The sequence below is a fragment of the Pezoporus wallicus genome, unplaced genomic scaffold (genome assembly GCF_028554395.1).
Source record: "Pezoporus wallicus isolate ANWC-B61680 ecotype Strahan unplaced genomic scaffold, APGP_CSIRO_Pwel_v1 contig_3017, whole genome shotgun sequence".
Lineage (NCBI taxonomy): Eukaryota > Metazoa > Chordata > Aves > Psittaciformes > Psittacidae > Pezoporus > Pezoporus wallicus.
The window spans coordinates 1,990,705-2,008,413 of NW_026638957.1; the positions used below are offsets into that span (position 1 = coordinate 1,990,705).

The 17,709-nt window shown below is 47.1% G+C and overlaps 1 protein-coding gene across 9 annotated transcripts in view; it reads right to left on the reverse strand.

The window, feature by feature from the left end:
* Positions 1 to 17,709, reverse strand: part of FOXN3 (forkhead box N3) — a 211,950-nt gene that overhangs the window by 126,088 nt on the left and 68,153 nt on the right. For 3 of the 9 annotated variants that reach the window (XM_057413416.1, XM_057413413.1, XM_057413409.1), the window contains exons 1-2: positions 14,934 to 15,172; positions 11,577 to 12,133 (exon numbers count right to left, since the gene is read on the reverse strand). In XM_057413416.1, coding sequence (XP_057269399.1) covers positions 11,577 to 12,119 — 543 coding nt within the window. In that variant the 5' untranslated portion in view covers positions 12,120 to 12,133; positions 14,934 to 15,172. Of the gene's footprint in view, positions 1 to 11,576; positions 12,134 to 13,593; positions 13,618 to 14,933; positions 15,173 to 17,709 lie in introns of those variants that run through there. The other 6 variants (XM_057413417.1, XM_057413415.1, XM_057413414.1 and 3 more) reach the window with 3 other exon arrangements.

Consider the following 17,709-nt stretch of genomic DNA (forward strand, 5'->3'; position numbering starts at 1 on the left):
AGTTGTGGCAACAGAACGCATTTGTCCCAAGGAAATTTTGCAGAGATGCATCACTATGTCAGCATCTCGTTTTGCTAATACAGAAATACAAGTAAATAGAAACCTCTGTGTGACAACCCAAATCCATACTACTTTTTGCTCCCAATTTACCTTAAAAACGTTTGGATGATCTAAAAGCCTACATGACTATGTAGCATTTTTTATATATAAAATGTATTTGTGTACACACATAGCATTTTTTATATATAAAATGTATTTGTGTACACACATACACGTATACAGATAGATACAAAAATAAATTCATTTAAGCAGAAAAGGAGGTACAGCCTGAGCAATAAAATCCCATTTGTCTCAACAGCTGGGAGCTAGCACCATAGAGAGTCTTCTGTGCAATTTGTCTCTGTGACAGCTTCTTTCCTCTTTCTCTGCCGTGCAGCCAAGAGTCTCGAAACTATTAGAACTTGTAAAACACAAATCTACCCTTTTCTGCAACATCAAGGTTTGTATATTTAACCCTCAACACTGAGGGAGGAAACTTTCATCTCTAAAGAAGGAGAGTAAGAAAGAGAAAACCCAAATAAATCAGTGCAACTGTGTGATTATGTAACAATAAATGCATTACGTTAATTGCCAAAACAGGGGAAAAAAAAACACATCATTTTGGACAAGTTCATCTGGCTGCTTCAGAACAAACCATGCAACACTAACAGCGCCAGCAGTTGTCCGATTCCCAGCCATCTCATCCACATCCTGCCTCTCCAACATCCACCTCTCCCAACTAGACTGAAAACCTGCGTTTCCTGCACACACTATGTGTTTCTTCCTACCTTTGCTACGCAATCCAACAAAACACACTATTCGTGTACAGCTCTCTAGTCCTGAAGTACTTTAGGAAGGGTAGAATTAAGTAAGAATCATATCATTATTTCAAGTTACATTTATAAATAAATATAATCTCTGAAGGGGCTTCCTGCAGAACTAAATACCTTCTGACCCAGGAGCTCTGTACCATTTTCTCTCTAAGTGTAATTGTAGCTCCGTCTGAGCCAGCAGCATGCAGTTCTTAAAGCTGTCAAACACTCCTCTCCAAAAGCCTTCAAAGTGCTCCCCAGAGCAGTGAGGAGCTCTAGAAATGCAGTGCTTCTGTGCTATTCTGGGACTGGAGAAGGCTGCACACAGACAGCAAGGCAGTGGTACAGAGGAGAATCTTCAAAATACAGCTTTTCCTGAACGGCAACGGGACTTTATTCCTAAAGATGAACCACACAAGAACTAGTTATTTCTCCCCAACATAATAAACTCCTAAGTTTATTATGTTCTGTACCACTTAATGATGTTTACCCCTCTCCCTCTAAGTAAAACCAGAGCATTTCATGAAGGATCTCCCTATTTCTACACATAACCCAAGGAGAGGTGTGTTCCCACTCTCCACCATGAAGAGTGAGGAAAGGAGGTGAAAAACATGTAAATGAAAGCTGGAGGATACCTAACCCTAGCCTTGCATTAACCTCACAGCCCCTACAAGTTGTACTGTAGGCATTTTTGCTTTCAACTGTAAACTCAGAAAAACATTTACAATAGTAGCTTCATCTCAGGGAGTACTCTCCCACAGTAGGCAGCCATGGGATCTCATAAATATAGCTCTGGAGCAGAGCCTAATTTTCTGCTCATAGCTTGAATGAGTGCGAATTCAGCATTCAACTAGATTCTCTTATGCAAAATCCCATCAATAAGTTTCTGCTCCATGCACTGCCATAGACACTTTTCCGTGCCATTGAGACTTCCCTATACAGAAGCCCATTCATTCCTCTGCTTACCAACAGTCATCTTTTAGCAAGTCACGCCAGCGTTTCAAAATCCTGAGAGTACTCAGCTAGTGGTAAATTGCTACCATTCACTGCTGCAATGAAATATAGCAATTCAGCATGCTGCAGATAGTGTTTTGGTATCTTAAGTCACTGGCTAAGGGCAGCAATTTGGTTTCTTTTCTACTGCAGCAAAGAAAAAAACACTCAAATTTAAGATCCCTGGAGTGAGTCCTACCACAAATCCTTACTTCAGTTCACAGGACAAAGCTTCCGTAACACCCAGAACGGAAAATCTGAAGAACGTAACTAACAAATTAAAATGTACTGTCTCCAAAATTACTATTACGGATAACTGAGTGAGATCCAGAAGCATCATTTATGGCCACAACGGCTACTTTTCACAGCCCTCAGTCTCCATCCTGCTGTTGTTTACTCAACAGTAAGTCAAAAGCAGCTCCTCAGGGCCAGGAGTCCAAACTGGTGGTAACAGAAGAAAACAAGTAATAGTCCAGGCTGAGAAGGGCCAATAGTGACCTACCAAGAATTCAAGAAGCAAGAAAAACTACGTCAAAGTCAGAAGGTCACTCCTATTCTTCCTCCCTACTGCTGCTTATCTTGCATGACCTCTGTCACCGATGAGTCTGACACCAGTTACAGCTACAAGAAATTCAGGACTTTCTAGAAATCAGCTGAGTTGCCAACAAGCAGGTAAATCCTGTCAGCATCCAATAAATGTGCTTATTCTCCAGAAAAGAGAACCACAGTTTTACTACCACTGCAACAATATGCACTAAATGACCAGACACAGCAGCAATGATAAGCATGGCATAGGTATAGTATCTCACCAGGATTCTCAACAGCTCCAGCCACATGAGCAGTTAAGATCTTAAGGCAGGCTAAGAGGGATCACGGACACAATGGCATGGCAGAGCTGAGGCATTCTGCACTCTCTCGGATAGCTAAGGGTGAGAATCGTTGTGAACTTCAGTCCTGGACACTGATTATGCTCAAAGGGAAAACATCTCAGGAAGCTCAGGAAGCTCTCACTAAAAGCAGCACAGGTGAGGAAGGTACTCCTTGCCCTCATGCACAAGGCCAGTTAGTCGCAGGCCAGCCAGACTCTGCTGAATGGCAAGTGTCCCAGTCGCTATCCACAGGGCTACTGATCAACAGCAACAACACCTGTGCTCCTTCAGAAGAGCTGGTTTTTTTTTTTTTCCACAATTAAAGAAAACATAGGGTACTACTTCTGTGCCTGAATTCTCCCAAACCAGAGAAAACACACACCTGAGTAAGTCAGAAGGACTAAGATAAAAGATTGATAGAAATATTCAAGCAGATGTACAGGATCCATTTTACCTTTAAACAGCACAAGGTGTCAAGGACTCGTAAGTGCACCTGAATGAACTGTCTGTTTCTCTGCTGTTTGCCACTTACACACTGCGACACTATCAGCACTGGCATCTCCTCTCTCACCCAGCCCACATGTAATAGTTCCCAGCTCTGGAGCTGAGCAGGTACCCTGCTTTTGGCCAGCTCAGAGGTACTGGCGCATGTAGGGAACGGCTGGGAGAGGGACTGAAACTAAGCAGGACTTAGATCAAATGACACATGCTAGGAAGCAAAATTAAACAGTTTCTTTCCTTGAGACCAAAACTTAAATACCGAATCGTAACAAGCCAGTTCTACTGCTGAAAAGCAAAACCTCACTGTTCTTAAACTGACTTAAACCAAAAGTACCAGAAAACCAGCAAGACTCATACACATCTCATCAAAGCAAACTTTCTTCAGTATCTTCCTGTACCTGGAAGACAGGAGACTTAACTTATACTGGGTCAAAATACCAGATCATGAATCAAAAGATAAAAGCAAATACTTAGAGACAGAAAACTTTATTAGCTTAAAAAATACATATAAGCATACATCACAGTCTTTCCCTAGATGCTTACTGTGCAAAACTTACTCAGAAGCAGCCATGTGAGGATTTTTTAAGCAAATACATGTTCACAAGACTAACCGCATCATAACATACTGCTTTGTTGCAGCTACATGCAGTGCTTATACAACAACCTCACCTAGGTCATCCCAGTCTTGAAAATAATTGATCATTTCTATGTGTTAAGCCACCACTGACCAGCACACAGATATCAACTAAATTAAAAATAAGAGTCACACTGGGTCCCCTTTTCCCAAGGATTCCAGCTTGTGTTACCCTGGATCATTCAGGTGGTTCAACTGGATTTATGACAAAGACACAGCAATTAGCTGAAAATCACAACGCAGAAGGAACAGGTATGAGCAGCCTGGAGACTGCTCCTCACACCCCATCAGGCCAGTATGAATGATGCTACCAGAAACACAGAGCTGCCACAGGAATGAGCCAAGGCTTCAGCTGCCTGGGTCAGTGAGTGGAATGCGGCAACTGCCTGAAACCACAGCAAGGCAAGGCAGCTTCTCCAGCAACTCCAAGGCTACTTCAGGCTGCCTGAAGAGTATTTTCAACTCCTCAATTATTTTCGACTGCTCAATTATGATCAAGTCCTTCAAATGCCTTTTCACGAGGTCCTCACCCAGGAAAAGAAGCCAGGCAGCACAATTTGCTGTGCTCTTTCAGCCAGCGCAAAACACTTCCCTTTTAGGAAAGGAAGGAGGAAGTCTACGGGACACATATCTTGTAATTAAAGTGGATGCTTTGATGTTTTGTCGAAGAACTGAAGTGCGAGACAGAAGAACACACACTCGGCCAGATGAGCAAGCCCGGTTCATCTCTGATGTTCGGCCACAAGTGGAGGTGGCACAGTCGCCATTGTACGCCTGGTGCTCAGAGGTACGTCTTGCCTACCGCCACAGGATACCCCACAGGCCAGTGCTCACAAATGGACACATGAAGCACTCCTGTATACTCCAACCCCATCATCGAGGCCTCCTCCACTCAAAGCAGAGCACAGCCCCAGGATCTGCATTTCCTTTGCTGGCACTGACAACAGCAGTTCATTAGCTCTCTGACAGTTAGGAAGAAACTTGAGTGGTGATGAGGACATAAAGACAGCAGGACAGAAAAGCCTGACAAGTGATTTTATGGACAGCCTTCCCTCCTCCATGATAGCTTTTCAGAGGATTCATAGCACAGCTTCATTCAGAGCCTCCTCTACTGCCAATATTAAGGCCTCTGAGCAACAGAAACCAGCCTTGAGATAGAGAAAAAAACAAACAAAACCACATCCCTGTGCAGTTTTCTTAGGACCATTTCACCCATGTATGGGCCCAGTACCACACCAAGCATGTATCTGACTGAATGTACAAGCACCCCCAGTGATTTAAGCACACCTGTGCTCTCAAACGTAGGAGCATCTCCCACCGCTTCCCCCAGCTGCCAGGTCAGCTCTGAGCTGGCAGCTGCAGGGATGGTTTCATGCCACATTAAACAGAGCTGAGCCCACGGCCTGTGCTGATACTGGTGACCCTCTGACCACAGTGACCATGAGCTAAGCAGAGAGCTAAAAATGAATCCAATCAAATCAGCCCACTGAAAAATAACCCAAACAAAAACTAGCACTGTTTTCGGTCTGCTTGTGGCACGGTGACACATGTGTCAGTATGAGCTCAAGAGGGGCCACAATACAGCCCCAGATCAGTTTAGTCCCACAGCAACGGGAACAAGCAGCCAGGCTGGGCAGAGACCATACCTGATGGTGGCAGCCCAGATTTTAATCACTTTAAATCAGACGTAAAACACTATGAAAAGCCAACACAGGCCACCTGCACAACAAATAGCACAGCCCTGCTCCTAGAAGAAAACCACAAGAAACGTCTCCAGCAAAAGAAAGCCTTCCATTGTATTTAAACTTCTTTTCTTATTTCATCCTAGCCTTTGCCTTGTGGTGAAGCCTACATCCATTACCCCATCAAGCAGTCACACACCAGTTCTCCCTGCAGCTGCCAGTCTCAATCAGGCTTTTCTTCTGTGACTAATGGCTTGCCTCCTTAGCAATTCCTCACCTTCCCTATCATCTCTACTTCTTCCACAACTGTTTGCTGGACTACACCGAGACCTGGATCAGGGAATTGACCTGAAAGGCAACTCAAGAATTAGAAAGAGGGAAAGATAAAAATCCAGCTGGATCAGATCCCTGACCAGATCCATGGTTTGTCACAGAAACGCAGGAGTTCATGGTGTTCAAGCATGTTAAAGGTGTTAAAGCAAACAGCCAGGAACAAGGGAGGTGCAACCATGGCTGAAAAAAAGGACTCATCAACCCCATCACTCCCCAAGCCCAAGGGCTCGCTCCTGCTTTCTTGTCTGGGCTCCTTCAGTGCAGCTAAATACACTTCATATGCTCTTGCTCTGGGTTAGGAGCACAGACATGGCCAGTTACTCCAATTTATTTAACCTAAGCAGCCAATCCCCTTGGGTATGTCAATAGCCTGTCAATGTGCAACTAACACGCCAGTTACCCAGCAGGGTGCCTGCCCATGGGCTATCTTAACCCAGAGCAAGATAATGCAAATACCTTAGATAAAAGGTCCAGAGGACTCCCCGGATATTGCCAGCTCTTCATTACTTGAAAAAAAACTGATTATGTTTTGCACAGCTCTAAACCAGTTAATACAGGCAGACTCCATGGCAAAGAGTAAGCTCTGATGTGAAGTCAACCAGCTGAAAGCCAGTGAAACGGAAGCACGCTATTTCCACACACAGCTTTAGGAAATCTGTTCTTTAAATACTCTGTGTCATTTCTGGGGTTTGCACTTCAAAAATAAGACTGAAAGGGTTCAAGAGAAGCTCTCCATAAATTTTCTGGTATCTGGAAGCTACATGTTACAGCACAGTTCTAGAAACTTTTATGATTGCTCTGGAATAAGACGACACTCATTTCTCTAGGTACCAATTTGAGGAGAACATTTCTGATACTAGACAGCTTTTTAGTATGACAGACTGGAGTATTAAAAAAATGGATTTAAACTAGATGAATTCCAGCCTAAAATGACAACATCTCCTATTAACAATTTGGGAAATTAACAGCTGGACCACTTATTTAGGACATTATTTTATTAATGGAGTCAACATTATCTGAAGTCTTTAACATGAATCTCAGGTTGTTTTGCTGCTGTTTTTTTCTGCACTTTACCTCCACCAAATGTTATGAACCTGGTGAAATTTTGGTGCTGGTGTTATCTGGGTCAGTCTAGGTGATAACAGTATTAAAAATGGAGGAGATCATTTCTATCCCCAGAGTGCCACCATGCTTTCACAGGAGATCTTCTTGAACAATAATGTTAAAGAGGGAGAACAGGATCCTTGATCCCTCACCTTTGTGTATATGCAGATTGAATTAGGAGATTCTAAGGAAAAAAGAGCAGGCTCCTTCTCCTCTCATTCCAACGGTATTTCTGCAGGTATGAAGGGTTTACCTGTCGGAAGGCTGGACATTAACACAGCAAAGGAAAGATCTTGCAGGAGGGAGTTCTGAAAAGTCTCCTGTACCCAAAGGGTCCCCCCACAGCTCTCGTCTGTTGCCCTGGCAGAGCCCTTAGGTGAGACAGTGTCTCACCTAAGGACAAGTCAGATATTGACTCTCGCAGAGCCCAAGGACCACTCAGGAGACCTTAGATCTCATAGCCTGCCCCAGACGAAGGAGGAGCCTGGCTGGATCCCCATGACCTAGTTATGGACCATGTACTTCTAAGAATAACTTCCACATCAAGCTAGGGGAATCTTCTTCTCCTGTCCCCATAAACATATCCCTTACCCTCATTACATTTTTATTAAGACGTCCCTCAGTACGAGTGCCAAACAAACGTTTAAGAGACTTGAATTTCTTCAGCATGCACACAGCCAGGAGCATGTGTGCGTTTGCCTACCTCAGACAACGCAGAGCAGACACAAAGAGGAACCCTCTTGGTAGGATGGATGCCTGAAGAAGCACAGATGGGGGAAAGATGGCAGAACAGCAGAAAGGAGCATGGGACAAGACCCCAAGCCCAGCTCCTCTAACAGTGGGCTGTTCATTGAGACAAAAAAAATTAGAGAAGCCAGCAAGGTCAAACAGCCTTTCCCCTCATCCACTCGTTTGATAATAACGATCAAGAAAGTTTGCATTCATAAAAGGCAGAGATGTATCACATGCCCTGAAAATACAATCCTACCAGCCTCTGCTCAACTCAGGAATCCCTACAGGAATAAAACAAACCTTCAACGGGGGGGGAAAGATAGGGCTTGTAACAAAATTTTTCAAGAGACCCTCAGCTAGAGCAGCACTAGTGGGCGCAGCTATAATTACAGCAAACCTACATAATGGGTCTGAACTAGCTTAGCCCTTTCCCTGCAAGCAGAGAAGCTGCCACATCAGTAACTCCGTTGCTAGGGCAACTGCTTGCTTTCCATATCAACTGCAAACTCGTTGCTATTGGAGACACATATACAAGAAAAATTCCTCTCTACAGCCAAGGACCAGATGGTAGGGAAGTCAGGGAAGTCATGGGCTAACGGGCCATACTAAATGGGACACACACTGGAGGACATTTAGATCTGTATGTTCACAATAGGATTAATGTGAATGACTGAATTCACAGGTCTGGCAGTATAAACAAAGCCAGGGAACTCCTCATCTACTCCCCATCATGTGATACTTCATACTCTAGCCACCTATTATTAAACTGCTGAGCTCAATGCAAATAGGTTCGTACAATCAAGGGCTCAGCATTTTCCCTTCTTAAGCCCGGCTCTCTGTCTCGATCCAGATCTGCCTCATTGCAAAGTTACATGAATAGTCACTATGCCGGCTTGCCAGGTAAACCTGATGGCATTGCAGCTGAAGTGGAACAGCAGCAGTGCATGAACATACCCAAGGAGAACGTCTTTTCCAAGCGCTCCACACCAGACCTAAAAGCACCAGCACGGAGCATGTCAAAAACTGAAGTGATGCAGCCCCTGTAAGTCTTCCTTTTCTTTCTTCCCCCTCTTGTTACAGGGATTTCTCTCCATGAAATGCAAGCATTCATATCCGAGCAGAAAAAGCTGCACACTATTGAACACGTATTTAGCCCCATGAATATAAATTAGTGGAACCCAAGATTGAGAAAAGTACTATGCAGAGGTAATTCAAAAAAGAATTAAGTGTTCAGCAGAACATTTTTTAGAAAAACGATTACTGAAAGGCTACACAAACGAACACTGGAAAGCAAAAGTTAGTGAGGAAAAGCTTCTAGCTTTTCACAATGTGTCAATGAACATCAAACAGCAAATGCCTGCAATTCCCAGCACTGATTAACTCCTTCCCCCCATACTGTACATGTTTCAGAGCCTGTCTTGTTAGCATTTTGTAACGTGCCATTTGCTAAATGCTTTTTTTCCCCCACATAAAAACAGTAAGGCAGGCAGACTCCAAACCTGCAATTTGTGGAATCTGGCTTCAAAGGGGCAGAAGCAGCAAGAAGGGTTTCCACAAAAAGGAGAGTTCTCTGCTCCACTGCCCCAAGCCCCAGCCTAAAACCAGAGAACCCTTCAGATGGACACCCCCCCTTCTGAACAGCAGAGATGCTTGCTGCAAGGTACTCGAATCAACCCCAAGTGTGCATGTGCACACACACAAAGGTATTTTCAAAGCCAGCAGTTGACATTTACTGCTTTCCAAGTCCACAATTAGCTGTCAAGCACCTGATTCAGCAACTCTGACCAAGCGCCAGTTCTGCACTCAGGACTATGTCTGCCACATCCCCTGGCCAGGACATGAGAAAAACCCAGCAGGAGATTTAAATGACCTGCCTTGCTGTGTTGTATGGCTGAGATTCTCATCTCATTCACCGTAATGCTGGCCACCTGCAGTTATTAGCATATACAGGAGGTGGAAGAAATTCTTCCTCATAACCTGGGATTTTCAAGGAATGAGTAAAACCCCACCTCATTATTCACACAGGCAAGGCCTCCCACCACACCTTGCTGTCTAGCTATGTAACCACGGCTAATCACAGATTCGAGAGGCAGGTGACTAGTCATGCATTGTGCTCTGCCACTTCCCTGCAGAGAAGCAGCATGTCGTGGTATTGTTCATGCGAGCTCAGCAGACTGCCGGATATTTGACAGATAGACATGAAGACAAGTTCCTCATAGGAAGGAAGCTGTAATCTAAACAGTCAACTTGTAAACAGAGGAAGAGGCACAGAACAGAACACAAATGGCAATGCTAAACACGTGCCTTGCCAGTTACAGCGTTTTGTGGGTTTCTTAAATGTATTGTGTGAAGGTTTCTTATGGTCTGGTACTGGATCCTAGCAGTCTGGCATGTTACTTGTTATTATAGTCTCATTTCCAAACAAGAATTAAGATTATGGCTTACACAAAACAAGATCCAGTTCAGGAACTTGTTTTTTTTTTAAATTCCATACACAATCTTCCACAGCAACTAACTGATAAAAATACCAATACACAGAGTGTGATCAGCAATACGTGGGTTCTACGGAATAATATCCAAAAAAAGGGGGAGCTGTGGGAATAAAAATATCGATCATTTAAAAAAAAAGGAAAGCTCCAGAGAAAAGACAGTTGAGAACTCTAAAATGAAGAGCTGCTACTTTAGGGTAATATATGACTCTCGCTCTAGAGTTACTTGAGCTCCTACTCCACAGCATTTAAAGTTAAATTACACACAAAACAGGGAGAACAGCACCACCAACAGAAGTCTAGTTTCAGGGTTACCATTTACAAGACAATCCTGGCATTTACTTCACTGAAATACAGAAGTTGAGTGCATCTATTGTTTCTACCAGAAGAGAGTGTCCATTTTCTGACTGTCAGCCAATTTCAGAGACAAACAGTCAGTGATGTGATTTTACCACCTATTTATTTCACTAACCTGTGAGAAGGCCTGTGAAATTAATCTGCAGGCTGATATTTTTATAAGTATACTCATACTTTGCCAAAGATTCATCCAGAGCACTACTTCTTGAGACGGTCCCCTTCAGAACCTGATACCTGCTCCCAGGCAGACTGACGCAGCAGAAGGCTTTGCAAAGGGCTGTCTCCCCTGCCAGGCTCGCTTCCCTGTTCCCTCCTCACAGCCTCTTCCTGCAGACGCTGCTGAGGATTCAGCAATGAAACAAGGCAATGACAACAGAGACCCAAAATCAGAAACGTGCACCACAGGCTTCTGCCACTGCACCAGTCACAGAAGCTACATGAGCCCAGGAAGAAAATGACTGAAATTCCTGTGAATGGTAAGTTTCATCTTTGATGCCAGAACAATCTCCTCTCTCTGAAGAGTTTCTCTAAAACCTGTCTGAAATGGAACCAAAATTCAGAACTACTTCTGTCTGTTTAAGAGAAAGGGAAGTTTTTTCAGATTACAGCACAGACCAGGGAAAAAAGCAATGGACTCTTACATAAGGCATACCCTTTCACTATACACTCGTATAAGCCAAGAACAGCAAGCAGCCTATTTATAACATGATTACATTCATCTAGTATAGCTGGAAACCATTACCACAGCATGATAACTAAAACCAATATTTAACCACTATGCATGAAGACACCAGCTGGGGGGGGAAGAAAAAACACACATACACCCCTAGTACTTTCTTACAGATGTCTAGACAATGAATTTAATAAAAACAGAATGAGCCATACTGAAGAAATGTTGGCTCTCTGAATTTCATGAATTACGTTACCAGGGACAGCATTGCATATTCTGCATTTCACTGTTACAGACACGTTCTGGGATTAGCAGGTCAATATTTTCAGAGCCAGTTCAGTTTCCATAGTTCCAAACTTACCTGACTTCTGTCTTTGTCCACTTTCTTAAAACACTTATTCAAGGATAGATTATGTCTCACAGAATTTTTCCATCCAGTGGGTGCATTTGCAAAATATGGAAAGTGTTCCAAGATCCAGTTGTATATATCCTTTACGGGCAGTCTTTTGGTTGGCGAGTCCTCAATGGCCATAAATATGAGGCAGCTAAAGGAGTAAGGAGGTTTGCAGTTGGGGTTCTGCTTGGCATCATAGGGCATGTCAGAATGGGCAGGAGATGGGGGCGTGTCATCACCAATGTCCTGAACGGGGCTAACGCTCCTTAACACCGAGTCCCCAAAGCTTTTCAGCAAGTTCTTGCTCTCGTGTAACCAGTTCAAATTAGTTAGTTCTTCATCTTCCATGGCCCCTTTATCTAATCTGATGGCAGGCAAAGAGAAATCTAGGTCTTCGTCATCATGAAGTGCCTTGGATAAATCACTATCTTGGTAACGTTGGCTCAATCCACTGGGAACACTAATTCCTGAGCCCTCTGGCTTCTTACTGGGAGGCATGACTGGACCCATTTAGACAGCAACTCCTGGGAGAGTGAATCCAAAGGAAAGGGAGAAAGAAATAGACAGAAAAGTTAGCCCATAAAAAGATACTGCATAACATTTTGTTAGCTTTTCCCTAACTGGTCACTTGTCCTTTTGCCATCTGTGTTAAAAATGACAGACTCACTAAACACTCATCCACAACTGTAGAATGAAATAAGCTGAAGTCAGGACAAGGGAAGAAATTTCAATCAATGGAATGAACCCCAATACACCTCAGTTCTTCAGGTACATGAAGCTCCACACAGCAAATCCCTTTAATGATGAATGTGTATATGAAATCATTGAACATTCCTGTTGTACCACTTCAAAAACCAAGTGAACTAGAAAGAAAAATATTAAATAAAAAATAGAGGGGTTTGAGCCCAGTTGCTTTAAATTCAGCTGTTCCACTTTTGAGGACAATAATACAACAGCACCGTGTTTAAAGTCACTCTGGCTAAAGGCTGAGCAGACAAGCATCCAATCTGACTACAGCTCCAGAAAAAGTCAGAAATGACAGCAGAACTTCAAAACCAGCTGGGGTAGGAGAAGGGAGGAGGGAAAGCAGCACATGGAAGTTTTGGGACCAGGGCCAAGACATGGGGAAACAAGCGCCAGAGGAATAGAGCACTTTAAAAATGTACGTAAACAGAGAAGATTTTTACATAAGCTGAGCTGTATTTCAAACGTGGCAGAAAACAGAGGCAGAAAGACTGCTGGGATGCCCATCAGCGGCAAGGGAGAGGTGGACGAGCTGCAGAGGGTACTGCACCAGTAGGCCCAGGGGGCACACCTGCACTCAGTAACATTCGGGAGTACTTGAGCCCTTCTGAAGCTGCGTGAAACGGAGCACCTCCCCACCTCAAGAGAAGCAGACAGGAGCCAAACAATCCACCTCAGAAGCAAGACTCAGACTCTCTTAGCTTCTCCTTACAGTAAAACTGCCAGGATTTAGGTCTGGAAATGTGAACAGCAGTGAAATGAAACTGAGGAGAGTTAATAACGGATTTTAAAACTACGAAGCTTCCTGCACAAATGTTGAACAAGAGCAGAATGATTCCCTGTACCAAAACCATATCCTCAGCAGTTCCATCAAGTCATGTGGTCAGAAAGTCAATACTGTAAACGAAGGGGGAAAAAAAAACCTACAGGTAACAACAGAACAAACATCAATGTACAGGAAAGAAAAGAGAAGGACACCCATTCTGAGAAGGAGAAATGATGGAGTTTTAGCTGTTACAAAAGGGTAAAAACGGAAAATTAGAAGTTCCTCAGGTCTTTCTATAAGCACTTTACACCAAAGCAACCATGACTAAAAAGAAACATACAGAACTTTCATGCACAGAAGCTTGTTAACACACACCATCACCCAACAAGCTCAGCAAACGTGTGGTTTTACACAAGTATCTGGAAGAGGAAAAAAATACCGAGGCAGATATAAACACCGGGAGGCCAAACTTACGTAGGTCCCACTTCCTAGCTTTCAAAACAGCATCCAGGACAGCCAGAAGGTAAACACCAGGATCGCTGGTGTCCGGGGGCACTGGCATTGCCTACCTACGCCACACACTCAACTTTGACTCCAAATGGAAGTTACGTCCCAGGAGCTTCTAAGCAGGAAAATTATGATGGCTGACAGTAAAGTAATTTAATTGCACTGTTGCTATGACAACATGCTGCTCTCTTTCTGTTTAATTTGCTTATTTGCCAGTATCCTCCCAGAGGGCCGTATCATACCATCCCTTTTTTCCCTTTTCACCTCCCCAGTCCTCACGGACGCCGGGGGTGACGGGGCTGCCCCGCCGAGCCCCCTCGTACCGGCCTCCGGCGCCTGCGGACGGGGCGGGAGCGAGGACTGCCAGAAGCTGACACCCCCCGTGCGGCGGGGCTCGGCCGCGGCTGCACCCGCGGACTGGAGCGGAGCGGAGCGGGGCGGGGGGGGGTCACACGACTCTGTTAAGGAGGCCCGTGGCGGCTGCCGCGGCGCCCCGCCGCCAGACAAAGGAGCGCCGGTCACATGAGAGCCCGCAGTTGGACCAACATTTTTAACCCGCCGCCAGCCGCGGCTCCTCCAACACACGCTCACGGAGCCGCCCGCCGGGGGCCCGCAGCGCCGGGGGCAGGCTCACCGCGGCACCCCCCCCGCCCCGCCGCCCCGCTCCATGTTCACACCGTACTGCTCGCACGGGGGAGGGGGGAAATGCGGGGAGCGGGCGCCCATTGGCCCCCGCCGCAGCCAATCAATGGCGTTGCTAGGAGACTGGGACTGCTCCAGTGGGGCGGGCGCGGGCGGCCGGCGGCGCGCATACCTCCAATGCCGGCCAGATGTCACCGGCCCGCCGCCCAGCCCACACGGAGCACAACTTCTCCCGCGCCGCGCCTCTCCCGGGCCCCTCCTGACGGACACGCGTGTGTGTATGTGTATGTGTATGTGTGTGTATGTATGTATGTATGTATGTATGTATGTATGTGTGTGTGTGTATGGTGTGTGTGCGTGCGTGCGTGCGTGCCCGCCCGCCTGCCTGCGTGCCCCAAAGTCCTGCCCGAGCGGCGCTCGCAGCCCCCGGCGGGACCTCTCCGGGCCAGAGCGGCCCCGCGGCGCGGCCGGACGGGCTCGGTGGGGACGCGGCGGCGCGCACGCTGCGGCCGCGCACCAACTCCTGGCCAAGTTGTGGCGCGGGGCGGCCGCGGGGCCGGGGCGAACAGATAAGAGCCGAGCCGGGCGGGACCGCGTCGCCCCCCAGGCGGGCCCGCCAGCTCCTTGCGCAGTCCCCGCCGACACCACCGCCGACACTAACTCACCTGGCGGGGGGCGGCGGCTTCACCGCGGTCCCTTCATGGCTGTGGTGCAAACTTTCATCTGACGGAGCCGGGCATCGCTCAGCCCGAGCCCCGAGGGTTCCGCGGGGGTCCCGGTGCAGTGGGCTCCGCCGCCAGCATGGGGCCCGGCCGTCTCCCACCCCCCGCCCACCCCGCGCTCCCGCCGGGCAGCGGTCAGCCTCGGTGCGAGCCGAAGAGCGAGAAATTGTTTCCACTGCAAACAAAAAAGGCGACACATGACCAGGGAGGGAGGGGAGAGAGGGAAAACGTGGGCTGGGCCAGCCGAGACGGGAGAAGCCGCGGAAGGGAGGGCCGCCGGCTGTGGGGGAGGGCGGCGGCGCGGGCGGCGCTCCTCAGGGGAGGCGGCGGCGACCCTGGCCCGGCACCCCGGGGTGCACCCGCCGCCGCCAGCGCCGCGGACACGACCCGTCCTCCCGCGGGGCGCCCGACGGCGGGGCGCGAGTCGGCGGCGTTTGCCTGGGGCGGGCGTTCGAGGCAGGGAGCGGGGCGGGAGGCGCCCGGAGGGAAGTCCCCGGTGCGGAGAGAACTGGCAGTGCTCCCGGCGCCCATCGGCGGGGCGGCAGCGGTGCTCCCACTTGTACGAGTCTCTCCCCCTGCCCGTGGGGTAGCGGGAGGCACGGCCAGACCGACCCCCGCTAAACTGAAAAAAACTAGACGGTCGCCACTAAAGGCACCGCGAGTCCACAGAGCAACACACCGGAGCACTGCTCTCTGCTCCAAGAGGAGCAGGGGCGACATCTCTCAACACCAGGCTGCGTCCTGCACATCTCCCCACAGGCAAGTGACTCCTGCCGAGGAGGGGAAAACCTGAGAGTGCACCTGCGAGGCACGACCCGAGCCTCCGGTACGAGTCCCTCGGCCGGGTTCAAACGCATCTGCCCCGCTCCTGTGTCCAGAGCGGCGCGCAGTGCGCGCCGGCGGGCAGCAGCCGCCGGTAATAATGCTGGGGTCTCTGCTGCTGGCTCGGTGCGTCGCGAAGCTATGGCCTCCGCTGAGCAGTAAAGAGCCGTGCTTGCAGAAATCTGCAGCAACTGCCCAGGCGAAACCCCAACAGTTTAGTTCTTTAAGAAAATCTGCTTCAAAATAAGGCCTGATTTAATGAAGAATGGCTCATTTTCTCTTCTACTGCCTTACCTTGACATAACTACTATCAACTTCAGTTAAAAAAACCCTTCCTTACCAACAGTTAAATTAATTGGAGGGAACTAACTTGATTTAGAAATAAAAACAGAAGTTGCCCAGTCTAGACAGCACTAGTTAAATGTACAGTCTGCTGTATGCAACATGCTTGATCTCAAAGCAGCTTCAATGATTCACACCATAAAATTAAGGTATGGCTGTCCACCCCCAAAACAAGTAGAAGAAATGGTTTTGTAGCTAATCCACAAAAACTGAGGATTTTCTGCTCTGGGTAAACAAGGCTTGCAGATTTAACATACTTTGAAAATAATTTTCCTCTCAGTATAGAAAAAGGTCTGCAAGAATGTGTAACAACATAATACAAACTAGAAATACAGGTATAGCTGTAGATCCTTTCCACTGCATCCCTGGACACAGGAATCATCCCTAAACCAAGAAGAAAAGCATTTTAGCCATTTTAATTAAACAAGTTAAGACAGCTGTCTCAAGACCTTGCAGGAATTCTGTGCTGGCCTACACAGTCAATATTGTCCCGCCAAGCAGGGTCACCACTGTGTCCTCCTGCACGTCTGTGTCTGTGCTTAGTCAATTCCCAAAGCACGGGTTACCCCTTTTTATGTCTCTGACACAAAATGCACATTTTCAGCCAAGACTGGCAACTACTTCATTCTCAAAGTGTATGGCTGAAAAGCATTTTGTTGACTCTCTCAAACTCGAAATTCCTGTCATAACTCGCCAAGACCTCCTTTTGCCGATAGCTTTCCCTCCCCTACCCTATGAACTGCTATTTCACATTCTTGCATGTTTTCAAGAAGACATGCCAGCAGCTGGATTGAAGAATGGGAAGAATACCTATCAGGCAAGCAGAGTATCATCCTTACCCACTGGTAACCCTGCCCTGGGACTCCACCAGCTCTAACACTCCAGCAGTCAGCAGACCATTAGTTTACACAGTTCTTATCTCACGGCCTTTGGTTTCAAACCCAAACAAAACTACCAAGTCTTAACTCCACCCACCTGAATTTACTCCAAATGCCTCAGACATTTTTCTGAGTGGATCAACAAGCAAGGAGATTTATTGCATTTATCATCACTTGTAAAAGTCAAGTGTCTTGAACAGACTACCAAGAAGAATTCAGCTAATGAGAAGTATTTCTGAAGCGAGAAGGGGAAGCCTGGTGAGACGCAGGGCAGTATGCAAAGAGTATTATACCCTGAATACATTTTGCATGCATCCTATTCAGGTACACTGCTCAGTTCTGTTGGAAATCAGTGGCGAAATTCCCCATGGGTGAAATGAGATCAGTTCCATGTTTTATACCTTTCCCGTGGCGGGTAGGAATTTCCCCAGAGCGCACATAAGGATTACAGTGAAGGACCACCGCAAGACATTTGCCTTGTAGAGAGCAAAGCCAGCATGACCAAGTGCAGGGGCCAGCAGTGGGTGATGAAGAAGCCCAGGAGAGCAGGGGGACAGATTGCATGACAGGTTGGAGGGCTGGCATGGAGCTTCCTACTGTGGTGCCCCATGCGAGGTAGTGGTGATGGGGCAGCCTCTCGCTGGCTCGCTCTCACCCCTGAGCTCAGCAGCAACTGG